This window comes from Pundamilia nyererei, unplaced genomic scaffold (genome assembly GCF_000239375.1).
Source record: "Pundamilia nyererei isolate P.nyererei 1_Seehausen unplaced genomic scaffold, PunNye1.0 scaffold00028, whole genome shotgun sequence".
Taxonomy (NCBI): Eukaryota; Metazoa; Chordata; class Actinopteri; order Cichliformes; family Cichlidae; genus Pundamilia; species Pundamilia nyererei.
The window spans coordinates 3764874-3783741 of NW_005187429.1; the positions used below are offsets into that span (position 1 = coordinate 3764874).

Genomic DNA, 18868 nt, shown 5'->3' on the forward strand with positions numbered 1-18868 from the left:
CCAAAGATCCATAATTGGCCTACCTGGGGTTGAAAGTCTCAGTAAATGCACAGCGTTTTGGCGGGTACACCGGCTTCCGCGAGTGTGACGCTTATTTTGAGCGACGAAAAATAATAAAATATAATTTTATTTTTATATTTCAGTATCACAATAATCTTCCAATTTAGAACTACAAGTTTAAAAAGAACTAATACAAAAAATACACTTCAGCTAAATACTTGTCATTTATTTTCCCAAACCACGCGGAGCTGCAGTATAAGGACTAAAGAGCCGCAGGTTGCCGACCCCTGCTTTAGGCAATGTTCTGGTGGAAAACCTTGGGTCGTCCCATCCACGTGGATGTACCGCCTACCTAAGCATTGTTGCAGACCATGTACACTCTTTCAAGGAAATGGTATTTCTTGATGGCTCTTTCAGTAGGATGTGCACCCTGCCACAAAGCAACAATGGTTCAGGAATGGTTTGAGGTGTTCACCTAGCCTCAAAAGATCCAAGATCTGTGGGTGTGTGCTGGAGAAACAAGGACAATCCATGGAGGCCCCATCTCGCTACCTAAAGGACTGAAAGGATCTGTTGCTAATATCTTGGTGCCAGATTTCACAGCACACCTTTAGGGGTCTAGCGAAATCTATGCTTCAATGGGTTAAGGCAGTTTTGACAGTAAAATGGGGACCAACACAATATTAGGCAGGTGGTCATAATGTTATGCCTGCTTGGCATATGAGGCATTTTCAGAGCCTAAAAAGTAATTAGATCATTAATTGACAAGCAATACTTTTGTTAAACTCCTTGAATTAAAGCTTAATTTTCAATGCATGCACAGTATGATTGTTTGATTTCAGATCTGCTGTGGTGGTGTACAGAGGCAAAACTACGAAACAAAAGTGTCTTATAGACTTAACTGTATGTGTACTCAGCTGCACTGTAAGTGTAATCTCTTCTCAGGAGTTCCTGTCAGACATGGCGATGTGTGAGGTGGATCGATTCATGGAGCGAGAGCACTTGATCTTTCGGGAAAACACACTCGCTACAAAGGCCGTGGAAGAGTACCTCAAACTGATAGGTCACAGATACCTCAAGGAGGCTATAGGTAAGGCTGCTTTATCAGTGCCCTGCTGACTGAATGAAGGTATGTGTGCTTGAAGCTCTAAGTAAATACCTTTTTACTTCTTACTAAAATAGGCCAAGTTCATGCATAAGTAGCATCTGGCATTTAGTGTAACCGATTGTGCCATTGTTTGATGTTGTGCTTGTTTTTGTGACATGCACAATTACTCCCGTTTGTCGTGGCTCAATTTCAGAAATGCAGTCTCTATGAAAAATAGTCTGTCACATCAGCAAAGACAAATTATATTTTAATAGGATTTCTGTGGCACAACATTAAATGCAAATGTCTTTTTTGTTAGCTTACATCTCAAAATACAAATGAATGGGGTGTCCGGTGTAAGACAAGTGTAACTAATGCAAGTCTAGTTAGACTAGCTGATTTTCTTTTTATAAAAACTAGCTAAAATCAAACACATTTAGACATCTCCACTTTCATCCTATTTTTCATTATTTAAATGAAGAATGGTGAGAATTTAAGCTGTGGATCTCTGTGTGTGCGTGCAGCACCACTTTTATTAATCCTTGAAATACTCCTCTGCATTTATAAAACAATCTGTAAAGTAAAAACTATGCATATTTTATATTTATGTTTTTAAAATTCAGCCATTATTAAAGCAGTGTTATATTCACAGTTTTACATTTATTTACTTTAGTTGCGCCATTTTCTAGGGAAAAGGAAACAAATGTACAGTATGTGCAGTTGTGTGCAGGTTCAGTTGTCATTGCAGCTTCTTTTTGTATATAGTTTTTTTTTCCCTATAAAGGTAAAGACTATGTAATCTACATTTTGTAGGTGACTTTATTCGAGCCTTATATGAGTCTGAGGAGAACTGCGAGGTGGACCCCATGCGTGTCCCACCATCAGTCCTCGCTGACCATCAAGCCAACCTTCGAATGTGCTGCGAGCTCCTACTCTGCAAGATTATCAACTCTCTCTGGTCAGTCTTGTGCTCTCAGAAAGCTCTGTATGTGCAGAACTGTTCTCATTGCATATTAATTGGTGCCTGAAAGTAACAGAGGACTGAAACTTTCAGTCTGCCGTCCATTTTGCCCAGACGAGTCATGTTCTCAATTTCCTTGAAAGCTGCAGAATTAAGTAGAAGTCAGTTAAAAAGGATATTAAACATTTTTTAAACTGAGGAAAAGAAACTGAATTATTAAAATAAACCCTGAACAAATACATTGTTTTGAGCAAGGAAAACTGCTCTTTTCTGTATGTTTTAAGTCTCCTGACCTTGAATTCCCAAGGGTTTCGCATAAGCTATAGCATTTTGTCTTGCTGTTCTCCCTGACAGTGGGAAATAAAATCATGTTCTTGTTTCAGCATATTTCCCCGGGAGCTGAAAGAAGTTTTTGCCTCATGGAGAGCCAGATGTGCTGAGCGCGGAAGAGAGGATCTCGCTGACAGCCTCATCAGCTCCTCTCTGTTTCTTCGCTTCATGTGCCCAGCCATCATGTCACCCTCCCTGTTCAACTTAATGCAGGAGTATCCCGCTGAACGCACGTCCCGCACGCTCACGCTCATAGCCAAGGTGATGCAGAACCTGGCCAGCTTCAGCAAGTGAGTGTCTGTATTCACCTGCCCTCTTACGCCAGCTGTGACGTTACACTCATTTGATTCAGTTCAGTTTTAAATCTGCAGGCGTCTGACACTTGTGCTAGGTGGGATGGGTGTCACAGACTGACATCACGCAAATAGAGATTTGCAGTTTTGACTGCCAGGTTATAAGCTGTTACTCACCGACGCTGAACTCTGAGCCACCGCTCTGCACTCAAAGAATTGTCTTGAACATCATAACGAATTCCCCTGGCGTAACTAGGCCCCTGTGATTAGGACATCAAAATCGCACACAGTGGTAATTTATTTGACGGCTTTAAAGAACTGTTTAGGATGTGCTCTCAAGGTCACACCTGTTATACCAAAAATAACTTTTAAGATGAAACTCAGGCTTATTCTTAATTATCCCATCTAACAGTTACAGACCTGAAACAATTAACTGATTAAACTTAACCTTCTGGATGGGCACTTTTTTGTCAAACAACTTACAGAAAAAAATCAAAACAACACTCTGATAAAAAGAGACTCACTTTGGTGACACTGAGATAATGAAAGTAATTTCTTCCAGTCATACTCTGAGTTTTTAATTCCACACGTACATATAATAAAACATCAAAAGTAGCCAATCACATTTTATATAAAAGAGTATCTTTGAAGAGACCTTAGTTATGAACTAATCCAGTACAAATATTTTCAGGTGAACTTGATCAGAAAAATGCAGGCAATTAATTTGGAGTGTCTTAAAGTGCACACTAGGATTCCTGTTATAAGTTTTTAAAGTGTGTGTGCAACATATTCATATAACAATAAAAATCCACCCTTTTCTCCTCCTCACTTGCCTCCATAATTTTCTTCAAAACTGCTTTGATCCTTCGCTCATACCAAGAGTGCTAGCTTGTGGCTGCCTTAGCTAAAGCTAATGCTCTGGATAGCATTAGCTTTAGCTGCTTTGCCTTCATTAGTGTCTTTAAGATGTCTAAGTTCACTGGGGGTTTGATTAGGTGTGTAATTATGTTTGTTGTTTTGAAAATTTTTATGATGATCCCTCGCTGTTTACTTGCTTACTGAACTTCTCGCTCAGAGTGAAGAACGTGCTAATGGCTACAGCCAAACTGTAACGACACCTGGCTGCTTATAGCGTGTGGCTGTGGGTGTGTGAGCGACTATTTGCCTGCTGTGCTTTGTTGTGCATCCATGAAACAGGCAGGCTCGTAATACGACAAACGTAAGGCTGACCAGTCGGGACCGAGCGTACTGAAAATCAGGCGATCAAGCAGAATATCTTCAGTTCTTGTACTTATTAAAATTTGATGCCAGCAACATGGTTTAAACAAAGCTGGATCAGAACACTTTTGTAATAAGATACAAAGTAAAACCATTTAACAGTAGTGTTTGTTGAGTTAAAATAAGAATTTAGGTATTTAATATGTCTACTGTATAAAATGTTTTAAAAGGTTCAGAGAAACAAGGGAAATCTCCTTCTGTGAGGTTTAAGGTCACCAACTAATGCAACATTAAAAACTGTGATTCTGTCACTACACTCAACAACCAGGGATGCCAAATTCATTTTATATCGTGCGCCACATACAGCACACTTTCATTCAAGACCAGTAAAACTCCCCTTTCTGTCAGTGTAATGAAGTTTAACTACAGATTTAATCCCTGATATATCTTGATATAAGAACAAGCACTGCAATTTCAACAGCACATCTCAGTTTTTCTACACGATAACGAGATGCTGCTGTAGTAAATTAAAATAAATCAGTATGCTTGTTTGGGCTTAAAATGTAAGAAATAAATATGAAAAATTACAGAAAAAGCTCTAGTAGTTAATTCCCCAGACTGCCCTATATTTATGAAACAGAAAATGTAAAAATCACTTAAAAGAAAAAAAAAAGTGGACACACTGTAAAATACAAAACAAAACAAAAGACCTCCGGGAAATTTTTTATTTAAATTTTTGGACTTTTCTCTCATTTAATTTTTTACCTCTACTAAATCACTCTGAGACCCTGGGATGGTCTCTATCAGTGGATAAAGCTGTAAAACCTATTAAAATACATGTAAAAGTCCAAAATTTATGCTTTCCTTGACATTTTCCATAGGTGCCCAGTGGGCTGGATTTCAGTCTTTGCTGGGCCAATTCTGGCCCTCGGGCCTTATGTTCGATACCCCTGCTCTAAACATCTATGCATCCACAAACACATGTTAGTTCTTTCCCGCTTGGTTGCCTATTAAGTGTAACCCTTTTTTTTTCTTTCCTGAAGGGAGGGGTTTCCGGCCCACTTCCAGAACTTCCAGTTTACTTACTGAAGCTACGCTCGGAAAAACTCGGAACCAATTGCAATGGTCGTTAAACCACATCTTTATTGATACACATGTTGAGGTGTCTTAATCCGTCATTAACTGCACCAATTAAAGGGAAAACATAAATGAGACAAAGAAGAAAACTGTCATGTGGTCTGATTAAAAACGTTTTTTTGGAAACTATGAAAGAAGCCAAAAGAGAGAGTCTTGGTTTTGGTATAAAGTTAAAAAGCCAGCATCCGTGATGGTATGGGGGTGAAATAGTACACTTCTGTAAAAGCTTCCTGAATGCTACATGCAGCTTTTGGGAGCAAACCCATGCTACCATTCAGATATAATCTTTTTAGGGAAGGTCTAGTTTTTGCTTGTTTGAATATTATTAATTAATTATTTTTTTTTTACAATAAGACAATGACAAAACACATTAAGCATGTATTAGAGCATTAGAGCAGCATGGCTCTGTAGTACAAGAATCCAGTTGCAAAACCGGTGATTGCAGTCCAGACTCGTCACCCGCTGAGAACATTTGATGCATTTCAAAATGAAAAATGCTACAAAGGTGCTCTGACTTGCTGAGCAGCTGAATTCCTACATCAAGCAAGAATAGGAAAATGGTTAGCAAATGCTCACAGTGTGCCGTTATAAGAAAAAGTGATGCAATGTAGTGGTAAACATACCCCTGTCCTGGCTCTTTTGACACATGTTGCAAACATAAAATACAACATTTGCATTTATTTAAACATTAGAGTTAAGTGATTTGCGCATTATTTGGTGCAGCGTGCTGTAACACACTCACTAATATCAGAATTACAGAACAACAAGAAAGTCAACGAGCCTTTTGAGTGTATTTCATATAAAACTGTAACAGCTCAAACCCTACGCTTTAGATCCGCTAACAGAGCGCGCAGCGTGTTTCCAAATTCTTCTCTTGTCTTCACGTGTCCTACAAATGTTGCCTGTGATGTGTGTGCAGATTTGGACCCAAGGAGGAATACATGTATTTCATGAATGAGTTCCTGGAAATGGAGTGGGGCTCCATGCAGCAGTTTCTCTATGAGATTTCCAATTTGGACACTGGAGGAAACGCAGGAGGGTTCGAGGGCTACATTGACCTCGGAAGAGAGTTATCCATGCTCCACAGCTTACTGTGGGAAGTCATGGGCCAGCTTAGCAAGGTAGGTGGAATAACTCGATGAGTTCAAATAAACATTTAGTGTCTGTTTGAAAGTTGTTGTTAGTGGAAAGTGAACCATAGTTTTCTGACAAACACAGGAGAGCAATCAGCGTTCTAAAAACTGAGATATAATTGGTTTTATAATTAAACTCCAACTTCCTCTCACAGTCCACAGACATGCATCGGGTTAAGTGAACTGGCCATATGTGTGAATATGAGCATGAATTGTTGTCTGTCTTTGTGTGTTAGCCCTACAAGACTTGTCATCTGTCCACCTCTCGCCCTGTGGTGGCCCTCTGAATCCGTAAACATGTCAGGAATTGTGCAATGCTCAATTTCCTGATAGTTAGCTAGCTGAATGGAGCTGTCAATAAGACCCCTGAGTGAAAGGATGCAAGTTATAAATGAAAGCTGGAACACACGATTAAAAACCCCCAAAAGACTGATGTGATGTGTGGACTGGCTGCATGTTTAATAAAGTAGAATATGAGTCAGTTTCATTGAATCTCTAATAAATATTTATTATAGCTTTAAGATATTTGTATGGCAATTTCCTGTCTCTGCGCCCTTTTTTAAAATCACTCCCTGTCAAGCCTTCACCAGCAGTATAATGAATTAAAACCTAGCTCATCAATACACAAGATAATTCCTTTTACCTTTTTATCTCGTCTTTTTTCCGGTTGGATCTTTCTCCCAGTTGGCAGTGCTGCTAAAACATGGTCAATAAAATAGCCTGCAGCGGGAAAATAAAAAAAGAGTGTGGGAACTGCTGTTTGCAACCATTTGAGCTTTTTGTCTATTCTTGATTTTGAAAACCTGTCCGTTCTGCAGGATGCTATACTCAAACTTGGACCCCTGCCTCGACTGCTGAACGACATCAGCGTCGCTCTGAGGAACCCGCAGCTTCACATGCCGACAAATCACCAGCCGGACCGACCGAAGGACAGACTCTTCTCCCGCCCGTCCTTCAATCGTCTTATGTCCTCTGATTTCCAAAGTCTTATGATGCGTGACTTAAACAGGTACCTTCTTGTGTTTGTGTTTTTTCTTGCCAGCAATTCTGGACATGAAAATATATTTGCATACACCCAAAGGGAACAAAGCCACAGCAGGATCAGTCCCCGCTGTGACTCTAGAGACAATATATATTATGCTCACTCAACCCACATAAAGACAGTTTCACAAGGGTGTAATTAGCGACAACACATAAAAAGGCCAAGAATACATAATAAGAGAGTTTTTATTAGCTCAGGACTACACGGGTGTATTTCTAAGAGCCTCTAATGCTAATGCTAATGCACCTCTTCAGGCTTTTAAAGTATTTTATCAATCAGTAAATGTGGGCACCATCTGTTCCCAGACTCTCCTGCCTAAGCTTTTTTCCCTGTGTGCTTTCATTCATGCTAGCGCTGTCAGATTGTCAAGAGACTGTTGTGCCATGACTGCCTGTCTAAATGGCCCTTTAACGTGAATAACAGTGATTACATTTTGTGGCGCATATTTTGTGTTTGTTAAACGCAAAGTGCAGTCATGTGAAAAGAACATTTGCACACGACTGTGCAATAAGTACACCCTTACTGCTTACACAGGAGGGTAAGTAGCAGTCAGCTGCTGCTAATCAAAGGTACCTGATTGACTGATTATCAGCAAGTGTGATCAGCTTTATGAAAGTTTGCTGGTCTGGAGCATTCAGGTGTGTGTTAAACGCAATGCTGGAAACTTATTTTTAGTTTCTCTGCACAAAGAACAAAACAAAAAGTTACATCTTAGTGTCTACAGGCCTCAGTTAGCATGTCAAATGTTAAAATTCATGACAGTACAATTAGAAAAAGATTGAGCAAGAACAAGAAAATGTCCTTTTGACTGATGAGACCAGAATGAGATGTTTAAATGTAATGCACAGCCCCACATTTGGAGAAAACCAAACACAGCATGTCTGCAAAAAGAACCTCATACCAACTGTTAAGCACGACAGTGGAGTGGTGATGATTTGGGTTTGTCCTGTGGACACATGTCCTGGCACCTTGCAGTCAGTGAATCAACCATGAACTCATCTGTATACCAAAATATTCTAGATTTGAAAACGAAATTGGGTCATGCAACATAACAATGAACACTAAGCAGAGCAGTGAATCTCTAAGAGAGTCCAGACCTTAATCAGACTGAAATGCTGTGATGAGACCTTAAAAGAGCCGTGCATGAAGAAATGCCTGCAAACTTCAATGCAGCATCGTAAAAAAAAACCAAGAAAAAAAAAACCCAGTGGGCCCAAAATCCTCCACAATGACTGCATTTAAATTCACCTTACCAAACATTTTATTTGTTAGGGAGGAGACCAGAACTAAAACTGTAAAAATGAAGCTATAAACTGTAAAAATTCATTTAAAATCTGCTCATTGCAAATTTAAGAGGACAGTGATGAAACACCTGGAAAGTCAACATCAGGAATGACACACCTGCCGGCGTTAACTCCAAGAGGTATCACACTGACAGAAATCATTCGTCGGATTAGATAATTGTTTTTTTTTTCTATAGTGTTATACTGTACTCTCATAGTTGTAATGCATGACTTGCTACAAGGCCTCTAGTGTCTAGTAGGAAAATAAAATCAGTCCACCAAAATCGAAAACTAAGACTTTTCCCATAAATACTCCCTACGTATACAGTTTTTATTTATTTATTTTTTTTGTACTTCAGATGGGGTGTGGAAATTATGGTTCTAGAGTTCATTTTGTGTGTCACCCATTCTACCCTGCTGGATCACTCACTACTGAAAAACTCACTTTTATTTAGTTTCAAATGTGAGATTTCAAATTCGACTGCTACACTTTGGAAAAAATTTAAGCTATTTATCTGATTATTCAGATTTTTATATATATCAGTTTAAATCAATACAAGCAATAAACAGGGGTTACAATATTAAAATACCTCCTTTGTATCAAGGAAAAAAATTTGCCAGCTCTGCAGTTGCTGGACTGCTGAACTGCTCTACCACCTGAGCCAAAGCCACATGACAATCAAATGGGATAATCGAAGATAATGAGCAGAAATATCTTGATGGAGTTTTTTGGTAAGGTGTCTGTTTATTTTTTCTTTAGTTCAATAGACATCTCTCGCCTGCCGTCCCCCACTACTGGAGTGTCAGCTGTAGAATCCCTCACGTCTAACCTGAACATGAGGCGGCACGCTGAACGCGACCTTCGTTCGTCGAGGGAAGTGTTCTATGTGACCCGCCCACCCCTGGCTCGATCAAGCCCTGCGTACTGCACGAGCAGCTCGGACATCACAGAACCTGATCCGAAGGTACTGTGGGTCAGTCACCTTGCATGTGTGATAAATTTCAAAAATCTTTTTTTTTTCATGGATGCCAGACTGCCACACTTGTTCATACCACCCAGGAGAAACAACAAACCACTAATGACTCTATTAGAGTCTGAGAAATTCAGACCCTGTTAACAGTCAGTGGCGTCCCATGTCGGACAACAAATTGGTTGGTTGTTCGTTATTTAAAAGGGACAGTCCACATTAGTAACCATATCTATGAGCTTCAGGTTGGTCCCAGAGCTGTTTTTCCCATCTTGACAGATGGTCATCCTAAAAACAACATATAGGCATATATTTTCTTTGCCATGAGCCAAAAAAAGCTATTTATTAGTATCTATGCTTCTCTTTGGTGCTGTATTGTTTTCTTCTGTCTCTCAGGTCCACAGTGTAAACAAAAGTGTGTCTATGATGGACCTTCAGGACTCTCGTATGAACAGCATTTCCAACCTGAACTCTGTGGGAGACATGCTCACCTCCTCTCAGGCCTCCATCGCAGGTCTCGGCCACAGCTTTGGGAACCTCGGCGGTCCTCTTCGTATGGGCGGGCATTTGCCGAGTGGTTCAGCGGGCTCTGGTCTGAGAATAAGCCAGATGGGTCATGTAGGGGGCCCAACCGAATCCATCTCTCAGCAACAGCAGCAGGCGGCAGCAGCTATGCACTTCCCCCTGTCTTTCCAGAACCCACTATTCCATCTGGCCGCCCAGAACTCCCCGGCTCAGTCGGCCCAGCCTCCCCCTCCTCTTCTCCTCGCCCCTGAGCCTGAGAATGGCCATCACGACTACCCACCGGCCTTTGGCAACAGTGCTTTCTCTCGCAGCGAGGACTTGTCCGCCCTGCGGTCACAGAGCAGTCTGGTACAGCCGAGCATCGTCCACTCACACAGCTACAGTGATGATTTCACCCGGCAGAATCAGAGCAATGACTATGCCTGGCACCAGCTGTCGCTGCAGGTTCAGGTAGGAGTCTAATTTTTCCTGACACATAGAATAAGAAAGTTTGATGTTTCTTTGGCTTTCATAAATAACAGCAAAACATATACAGTTAGGCTCATAAGTATAGGGACAGTGACTACATTTTTGCAGTTTGCTTCTGAAGACAGCTACAGTGGATTTTAAATTAAACAATCCATAATACGTGATTTAAGTCCAGAGTTTGGGCTTTAATTCAAGGGATTTAACAAATGTATGTCATTAACTGTTTAGGAATTTGCAGCCATTTCTATACATCAAAAAAATTAGACTGGAAAATTTTTAAATATGAGGATTTTTTTGAGTTTTCAAAGATTATATGGTGGCTCATCTGATGCTTTTTGATTTTTCTGATCTCATATGAAGCAAATCTCTTAGAGGACTTACTATTTAAGCTGCTTTAGCCTGACAACAGTTGTATTTGCAAGCCACTTTGCAACCTCCTCCTTTCATGCCATCTTTATCTGTTGTCATCAGTGTTTTCATTGTTTTACATGCATGTTTTGCGTCTGCTCTCCTTGGAGATGTCAGAGTACATTTAAAGCATTAAATAGTACTGCACCCCTCTGTTTCTTAAAAGAATATATTAATTTAAAAAAATATACTATAAAAGTTATATAAACAATGCATTTGTGCTGGCTATTTTTGTTAAAACAGGTATCATGTTGTGTTGTAATACAGCAATGTGCAAATGTCTGGAGTAACACTTTGTTTCTTTATATTTTTGCTTCCAAGGAGCCAGACTTTCATTTTTTTTTTCACTTTTTCTCAAAAATGGTCTTGAGCGGTACTTCACCAGGCTTTCTTTGGACTTTGAAAATGGTCAGGTACAAGGACTGAACTGAAAATGAGTGAAAAAGAAACCGGAGGAGTGTTTTGTTTGGTTTTTGTGATTCACTTAACTCTAAACTATGAATCATTAAGGCATAAAAAGGCACCTTACTCAAGGGATAAACCAGTGTTTTCTACACACAACATATAACTTAGCAAGAAAATAATTTAAATGTTACATTTTGCCATTTTGTTACTTTGTTTTTATAGACACATCATTTGTTCCCTGTATTTAAATCAGTGAAAAATGCCAAAGATAACGCAATTTGTCAGGCCCAAAAGCAAAATATTTTTGCAACAACAAGGTGATTCCCAAAGACTGATTAGCTGTAACCTTGGCATATCTTAGCTTGGTGTGCAGTGCGTCCTTAAAAAAATCTGAGGAAACTGAACAAGAGGACAACAGAAAAAGAAGCGGTAGGCCTAAAAAATTATTTGCAAAAAATGAACAGTATCTGAAGAAACGGGGAAAATATCCAGCAGAGAGCTAACACAGGACCTGAAGGAAGTATCTGGGCCTTCAGTTTAACTACTGTTCATCAGAAATCATTTCGGTGGAAGGGTGACTGTGAAGAAGCCATTATTAAAGAAAGGAAACATGAAGAAAAGACTTCGGTATGCCAGATTACACAACTGGACTGAAAATCAATGACAACAGGTCCGATTGAGTAAAAAGTTTGTAATTTTTTTGGTTCAAGTTATCGTCATTATATATGGACGAGCTCAGGGGAGTGACAACCATGAGGGTCTACAGTCATCTGTAAAACATGGTGGAGGCTCTGTCATGGTTTGAGGCTACATTTCTGCCACTGGTGTTGCAGATTTGGTTAAAATTGATAGACATGCAATGTTATCTGGAAACCAGCCTTATTTTTCAGCATGATCCCAAATGCACTGCCAATGCAGTAAAAGCATACCTGGATAGAAAAACTCACAATGGCACACTGTCAGTCATGGATCTTGGCATAAAACAGAATAAAAGGCAGCAGATATCCAAAAAGAGCCGTGAATGTCCATCAAGAAACCTGGAGAACTATTCATGCCGATCACTTAAAGAAATTATAATAAAGCTTTGTCAGTTAGTTAAGGCTGCATTGAAGAATAACCATGGTCATACCGAACACTGACTTTTAAGCTCATTAGAATTATATAGCAGTTTTTACCTCATATATTGCATTTCCATGTATTTCCATGTTTGAATAAATGCTTCGCCAATTTCCCAATTTCCTAGCAAATATAGAGCAACAGGAGGTGATTCAGAACAGTTGCACAAGTTTTTTTTGTTTTTTTTAAATTCCCTAAATATATGATTTAAAATATCACTACTGCGTCTTTTGCATGTTGTGATGAGGACGGCCACAGCCAAGCTCTGTTAAAAAAGATCTGTATTGTTTTGGTTGTTTTTTTGTAATTCCCAGCCAAATTGCCTAAGATACTTAGAGGCTTGCCATTTATTCTTAGTGTGAGTTTAACACCTAGACTGAGTCACTGAATTCAGATTAGCAGTTGGAGTCCATTAGGTCCTCCTTGCACTTTTGTTTTCGCTGTGTTGAGACTGGTTGTCAGATTGCATATAAAGCTCAAATGTTTTTTTGTTTTTTGTTTTTTTAAAATGGCCCTTTCCTGAGCTGCATGATATGCAAATGCGACAGAAACCTAAGGGTACTTGACAGGCTACAGACAACGCACTGAAGTATCATTCACTCGCCTGCTCTGCTGAACTTTATAGAGCGCTTGACATCCATCACACACTGTGTCCTCATTTCGACGGAGCTGGATACTCGCGGTCGGTCAATAGGGCAGGAAAAAGTGTTGAAATGCAGATACTACGCGGGTAGTTATTAATCAGTCTGTGTCGTAAGATTGAAAACTTGAGTTAAAGCAATTAAGTTAAACTGCCATTTGTTTAATAGAGTTTAGAGATTCTCGCATTTTACAAAAAATGTAAATGAAACGGCTTGTAGTGAACTTTTTGGCTTTTTGGGGCTGTTGATCCATCACAGTGACAAGTTTACTATGACATCTGTGTAAAATGATAGCGTTTAATGACGGTGTCATGTAGTTGAGCTATTTCTGTCCTGATGCGTGGGCTTTAATGGAACAAACATCACAAGCCTCCTGCGTATTAATGCAGATGGTGTAATCAGGAGAGTGCTTTATGAATTCATTACCTTTCCTTCTATCCATCTATCTGTTTATTCATATGCATACGTCTGATGTTTTAGCACTAAATGGCTATTCATGACCATCCACACCTCTCGGGTTAACTGGGGCGGGTGTGTTTATGTCTCCAGTGTCAGAACGAAACATCAGCTTTTGGTGGTTATATACTCACCTGAAGGCCGAACCCAGAAACCCTGGGTTTCAATTAATATGTGTGGCACTGAGGTAGTCGCCATTAAATACAGAGCAAAGTAAAGGTAAAAGACAGGCTGATGTCCAATCAGCTGCTTTTGTGTTTTCACATGCACCTCTGTTCAATAAGTCAGAAAGGTTGAGTGAGTATTATTAATTATTTGCCTTTAATTCTCCTCTTCTCTTAGGAGTCTCTTCAGCAGCAGCACCTGATGGGCGTCACATCTCAGACACCCACAGGCACAGGCACGCCTGCATCTTTGGCCACGCCTCCCACCACAGTCCATCCTGTCCGCCAGACATCCATCGCCGCCCAGCACCTCAAGTCCCAGCGGTCCATTAACACCCCGGCCACTTCCACGCCTCCAAAGGTCCGTCCTCAGAGCAGAAACCTCCTCCTTAACTCTTCTGAAACAAACTCGAGCGGCAGTCAGCCAAAATCCCGGCAGGCTCAGCAGCAGCCACAACAGCAGCAGCAGCAGACGCAGCAGCCGACGGTGCAGACGCAGCAGGACGGGCAGCTGTCGGTGACAGACAGTCCGGCTCCTGGGCTCCCGTACCAGACGAGCTCCGCCAAAGAGAACCAAGTCCCGCCGGCAGGCGCAGAGGAGGCAACGGACACGCCCACAAAAAGCACCAAAAAGCCTCAGCAGTCACAGCTGCAGCCGCCACAGCAGCATCTGCTCAAGCCAGTCGTCAATAAGCAGGTGAGTTTCAAAACAACAAAAATATACACAAGAATCACTGTTAAATGTCATGGGACAGAATCTAACTACTTAGACCAATACGTGCTTGTTTCAGGGTTCTCAGTCCACTTTGAACACCCCGTCCCTGAATGAGCGGACGGTTGCCTGGGTGTCCAACATGCCACATCTCTCTGCTGACATCGAGAGCCTGCGGCCGGACCGTGAGGGCCAACTCAAAGAGTACTCAAAGAGTATGGATGAGTCACGGCTGGAAAGGGTTAGCAATTTTTTCCCCCCTACACCTCTTCAAATAATACACATAACGTTTGCACCTTTCGTCCACACGTAAACGGCGTTTTCGGTCACTGAAAACGGAGATTTTTAAAAAATCCGGCCAGGGTGGATATTTTTGAAAACTCAGTTTTTGCATTTACGTGTGGATGAGAAAAACAGAAAACGCAGCGTCAAAGGTGTGCGCCTTTTTTGACGTCACACTGTGCGCCACCTTATTGTTTCGGTGAAATGAATTTCCACAATACTGTTACTGTTAATTCTACTCTCTGCAGTTTTTAAATGCTTACATATACACACATAGTTACTGTCCCTCCACACATACCACTCGGTTCTGCTTCTATGCCCCATCCTTGTTTACTATTTCCCACCGAGGCTTCTAGACTTCTGATTGGCCAACATTTCTACACGGTTAGGAATATATCGCCACCTGTTGCTTTGGCATGTTCCTAGCAGCGTTTTCCTTCATTTCTGCGTTTACGTGTGGACGGGATTATTTTTTTAAAACGAAAACGGAATATCTCCGTTTTCAAAAATACCCGTGTACGTGTGGACGTAGCCTCAGTTAATGCAATGTGTTTAGGCTCTGTGGCTGCAAACCAGCACAAATTATCACCCTTCCACCACTTGACAGCTGGTATGAGGTGTTTTGTGCTGGTGTTTGGTTCCTGCAAAACGTGGTGCTGGTCATTATGGCCAGACATCTGCACTTTGGTCTGGTCTGTCCAAAGGGTTTTGTTGTGAAAGTATTTTGGTTTTTTCTTTCTAGAGAAAACAGGCTTTCTTCTGGCAACCCTTCCAAACAAACCGTACTTGTTCAGTCGTTTTCAAATTTTATTGTCATAAACTTTAACATCTAACAGGATAACTGCGGCCTGTAAAGTCTGAGATGTATCTCTCGGGTTTTTTGTCATTTCACTGAGCATTTTGCCATTTGACCTTGGGATGAAATAGCTGGGACGTCCACTCGGAGGAAGATTGTGGCATTGTGTTTACTAATACCTGAATGCACCAGACCAGCAAACTGCCAGAACTTCTGCTTTTCTAGAAGAGCTCACAGTTGTTGAAGATCAGTTAATCAAGTGCATTTGATTAGCAGCACCTGCCCTCTGCTTACCCTCTTAGTTCCTATAGAAGCTTTAAAGATGTACTTAGTTTTTTATAGGGCTGTAAAGGTGTCATCCTTGTGTGGCCATGAATCACTTTGATCACTGCTGTCACATTCTGACCACTTGTGCATCTGCGATGTGTGTTGGATCTCCTTCATTGTGTCTGATCAGGATCCTTTAACTGAAGTTTAATTTAGAAGAAGCAGCTGTGCAGATTCAAATTTCTTATAAAGAAATTTTGGGGCGACCGTGGCTCAGGGGGTTGGGAAGCGCATCTGTAACCGGAAGGTCACCGGGCTCTCTGTCCTGGTCGTTGTGTCCTTGGGCAAGACGCTTTACCCTACTGCCTACTGGTGTTGGCCAGAGGGGCCGATGGCGCGATATGGCAGCCTTGCTTCTGTCAGTCTGCCCCAGGGCAGCTGTGGCTACAACCGTAGCTTGCCTCCCCAGTGTGTGAATGCGAGAGTGAATGAATAGTGGCATTGTAAAGCGCTTTGGGTGCCTTGAAAAGCGCTATCCAATCCATTATTATTATTATTATTATTATTATTATTATTATTATTATAAAGCATGGTGATGACTGAATATTGTGTTGCTGTGTTTAAAAAATAAAACAAACACAAAAAATGCAATTTTTTTTTAAAGTCAATGAATGCGGGAGGACTGTCGTATGCTGGCATCTGTCACAGCTGAGGTCGTCAACCAAATGTTCTCCCTCAGATGCCTCATAATGTTTAGGATACTGCGCTGACAGATTGGCCCTGAGGGTACAAATTGTACAACACAGTAAAAATCAACAAAAAGACAAACTGGTGTGTGAGGATCTTTCATTTCTGTGTGGATCAGTTGAATCAGACTGATGCAGAATTTGATATTTGCTCTGTGCACAAGTTTGAGTTCCCTTGTGAAATCACACATATGCACAAATGGTCAGAACAGGACTTGTAAAAATAGCAGCCACGCTGGAAGCAGCCCAGAGGTGCACAAGGAGATGACCTCAAATGGAAGATCGGCTAAATATAAAAAGAGTGCAGTTGATTTTTATACATATGCATGCTTCTCTTGCCTCCAGATTGGAGCTTTAACACAATTATGCAGGGGTATTGGCAGAAAGCATTTTGTATAATGAATAACTCCCACACTTGCGCCTATTTTAGAAACAATGCAGTGCTTAAGAGATTGAAACTGGTGCACATTAAAGCCCAACACTACTCCACTTCACATTTATCCCACTTGTTGCTCAGCATAAAAGAGAACTGAACAACAAAGTGTCGTCTCCATGGATAAAATCACTCATCATTCAGGATTTTTTTTTTTTCGGAATACCAATAATGACATGAGTGAAGTGCAATTATTTCATTCATTCTTTCAGGTTAGAGAATACGAAGAAGAAATTCACTCGTTAAAGGAGCGACTGAAGATGTCTCATCGCAAACTTGAAGAATACGAGCAGCGACTTCTGTCGCAGGAACAACAGACCAACAAGATCCTGCAGCAGTATCAGAACCGCCTGGAAGACAGCGAGCGCCGCCTGAAGCAGCAGCAAATGGAGAAGGACTCTCAAATCAAAGGCATCATCAACAGGTGATTAGTGTGGCGTTCAAGCTCAGGCTGGTAGACGTGAGGCTGTGCCAGTTACTGCCGGGCTTCATCGTGCTAATGAGATTTATCACACTGATATACATTTTTTTTTAGTTGGCTCGCACACGTTGTTATTAAATTCATGAAATAACCAAAACTTTAAGTCAACACTAAGTTTCAAAATAATGCCCAACATCACAATAAAATATCTAACTGTAAAGTGGAGTGCGATGAAACAGAAATGGTGCTTTTAGCATGGGTTACACTCAACACTCATGGGACCTGGTCAGATAAAGACTTCTGTCATTAGCAGTCCATTTTGTTTAAAAGCACTGCGAGCTGTAGACTGAAGCTCTAAAAGGTGGTTAAAAGATGGTCACCAGCTTCTCTAGGTTTCCAGAAATTGCCTCTAGCTGTTCTGAAGCTCAGAATAACACCGCTCGGCTGAGTGGAGGAAGCAGCATTAAATGCCATTCGAAACTAAACTCAAAGACCTTCACAAACTATGACTAAACATTAAGTACTGAAATGCAGCTTGCGTCATGCCACATGTATCATTGTTCAGCATTTTGGGAAACGTTCTCTTTCTTTCTTGCAGAGTTTAGAGAGAAGATTGGAGACAGTTAGCATTAGCTTAACCGTAGCGTTAGCATTAGTTTTTAGATTTCTGTTGTTTTTTTTTTTTTTTATAGGATTCAGAGGATTTCACTATGTATTTCTTACTTACTCACTTACTTTTGAAAACTCTTTACGCCAAGCTAAACGCCCCCTGCTTTGACTCTGTGGAATTTTTGTGTAAAATCAACTGATCGTCACCTTTTGTGTATTCATCCACCTATTTTTACGCATGTTACACAGCACATACAGTGGATACTGCACTGTGCAAATGTTTTGAGGCGCTGCTCATTTCTTTATATTTTGCCTGGAAAAATGGTAAATAGATGTAGCAATTAACAGAGTTAATATAATTTTAACCCCCCCTGCCCCTTTATTCTTCAACACAGCCTGAACCCCTTGATGCAGCTTTCATGTCATTTCTTTAAGTAGTCTTCATGAATAGTTCTACAGTCTTCTTGAAGGACATTCAGAGCTCTTCTTTGGATGTTGGCTGCTTTTTTTGTTCTGTTTTCTGTCAACATGATCCCCCACTGATTTATAATGTTAAGGTCCAGGCTCTGGGGAGGCCCATCCATGACTGATAGCATTCCACTGTGTGTTTTTCTATCCAGGTAGGCTTTTACTGCATTGGCAGTGTGTTTGGGATCATTGTCATGCTAATAAATGAAGCTGTTGCTGTTATGAGGTCCAGATAGTATTGCATGGCACCTCAAAACTAATATTACCTATCTCAGTTTTCATGCGATCTCTAATAACGCTATCTTAAATTCTGAATATTTATAGATGACTGTAGACATTTATCTCAAATTTGAAATTTACATTCATCACTCCTTAAGACCTGTTGCCATACCTCAGCCTTTTCTTCCTGCTTACCTTCCTTAAGAATGGCTTCTTGACAGCCACTCTTCTATTCAGATTATTTATGATGAGGCTTGAGTGAACAAACAATAGACTGACC

The 18868-nt window shown here is 40.7% G+C and overlaps 1 protein-coding gene across 5 annotated transcripts in view; it reads left to right on the forward strand.

Moving 5' to 3' along the window:
- The window catches only part of LOC102214578 (ras/Rap GTPase-activating protein SynGAP-like), a 57349-nt gene that overhangs the window by 27452 nt on the left and 11029 nt on the right, over window positions 1-18868 (forward strand). For 4 of the 5 annotated variants that reach the window (XM_005728512.1, XM_005728515.1, XM_005728514.1 and 1 more), the window contains 10 exons: window positions 946-1090; window positions 1901-2045; window positions 2432-2668; window positions 5946-6147; window positions 6978-7168; window positions 9245-9458; window positions 9849-10427; window positions 13814-14332; window positions 14427-14588; window positions 17084-17295. In XM_005728512.1, the coding sequence (XP_005728569.1) occupies window positions 946-1090; window positions 1901-2045; window positions 2432-2668; window positions 5946-6147; window positions 6978-7168; window positions 9245-9458; window positions 9849-10427; window positions 13814-14332; window positions 14427-14588; window positions 17084-17295 (2606 nt within the window). The remainder of the gene's footprint in view (window positions 1-945; window positions 1091-1900; window positions 2046-2431; window positions 2669-5945; window positions 6148-6977; window positions 7169-9244; window positions 9459-9848; window positions 10428-13813; window positions 14333-14426; window positions 14589-17083; window positions 17296-18868) is intronic. The other variant, XM_005728513.1, reaches the window with a different exon arrangement.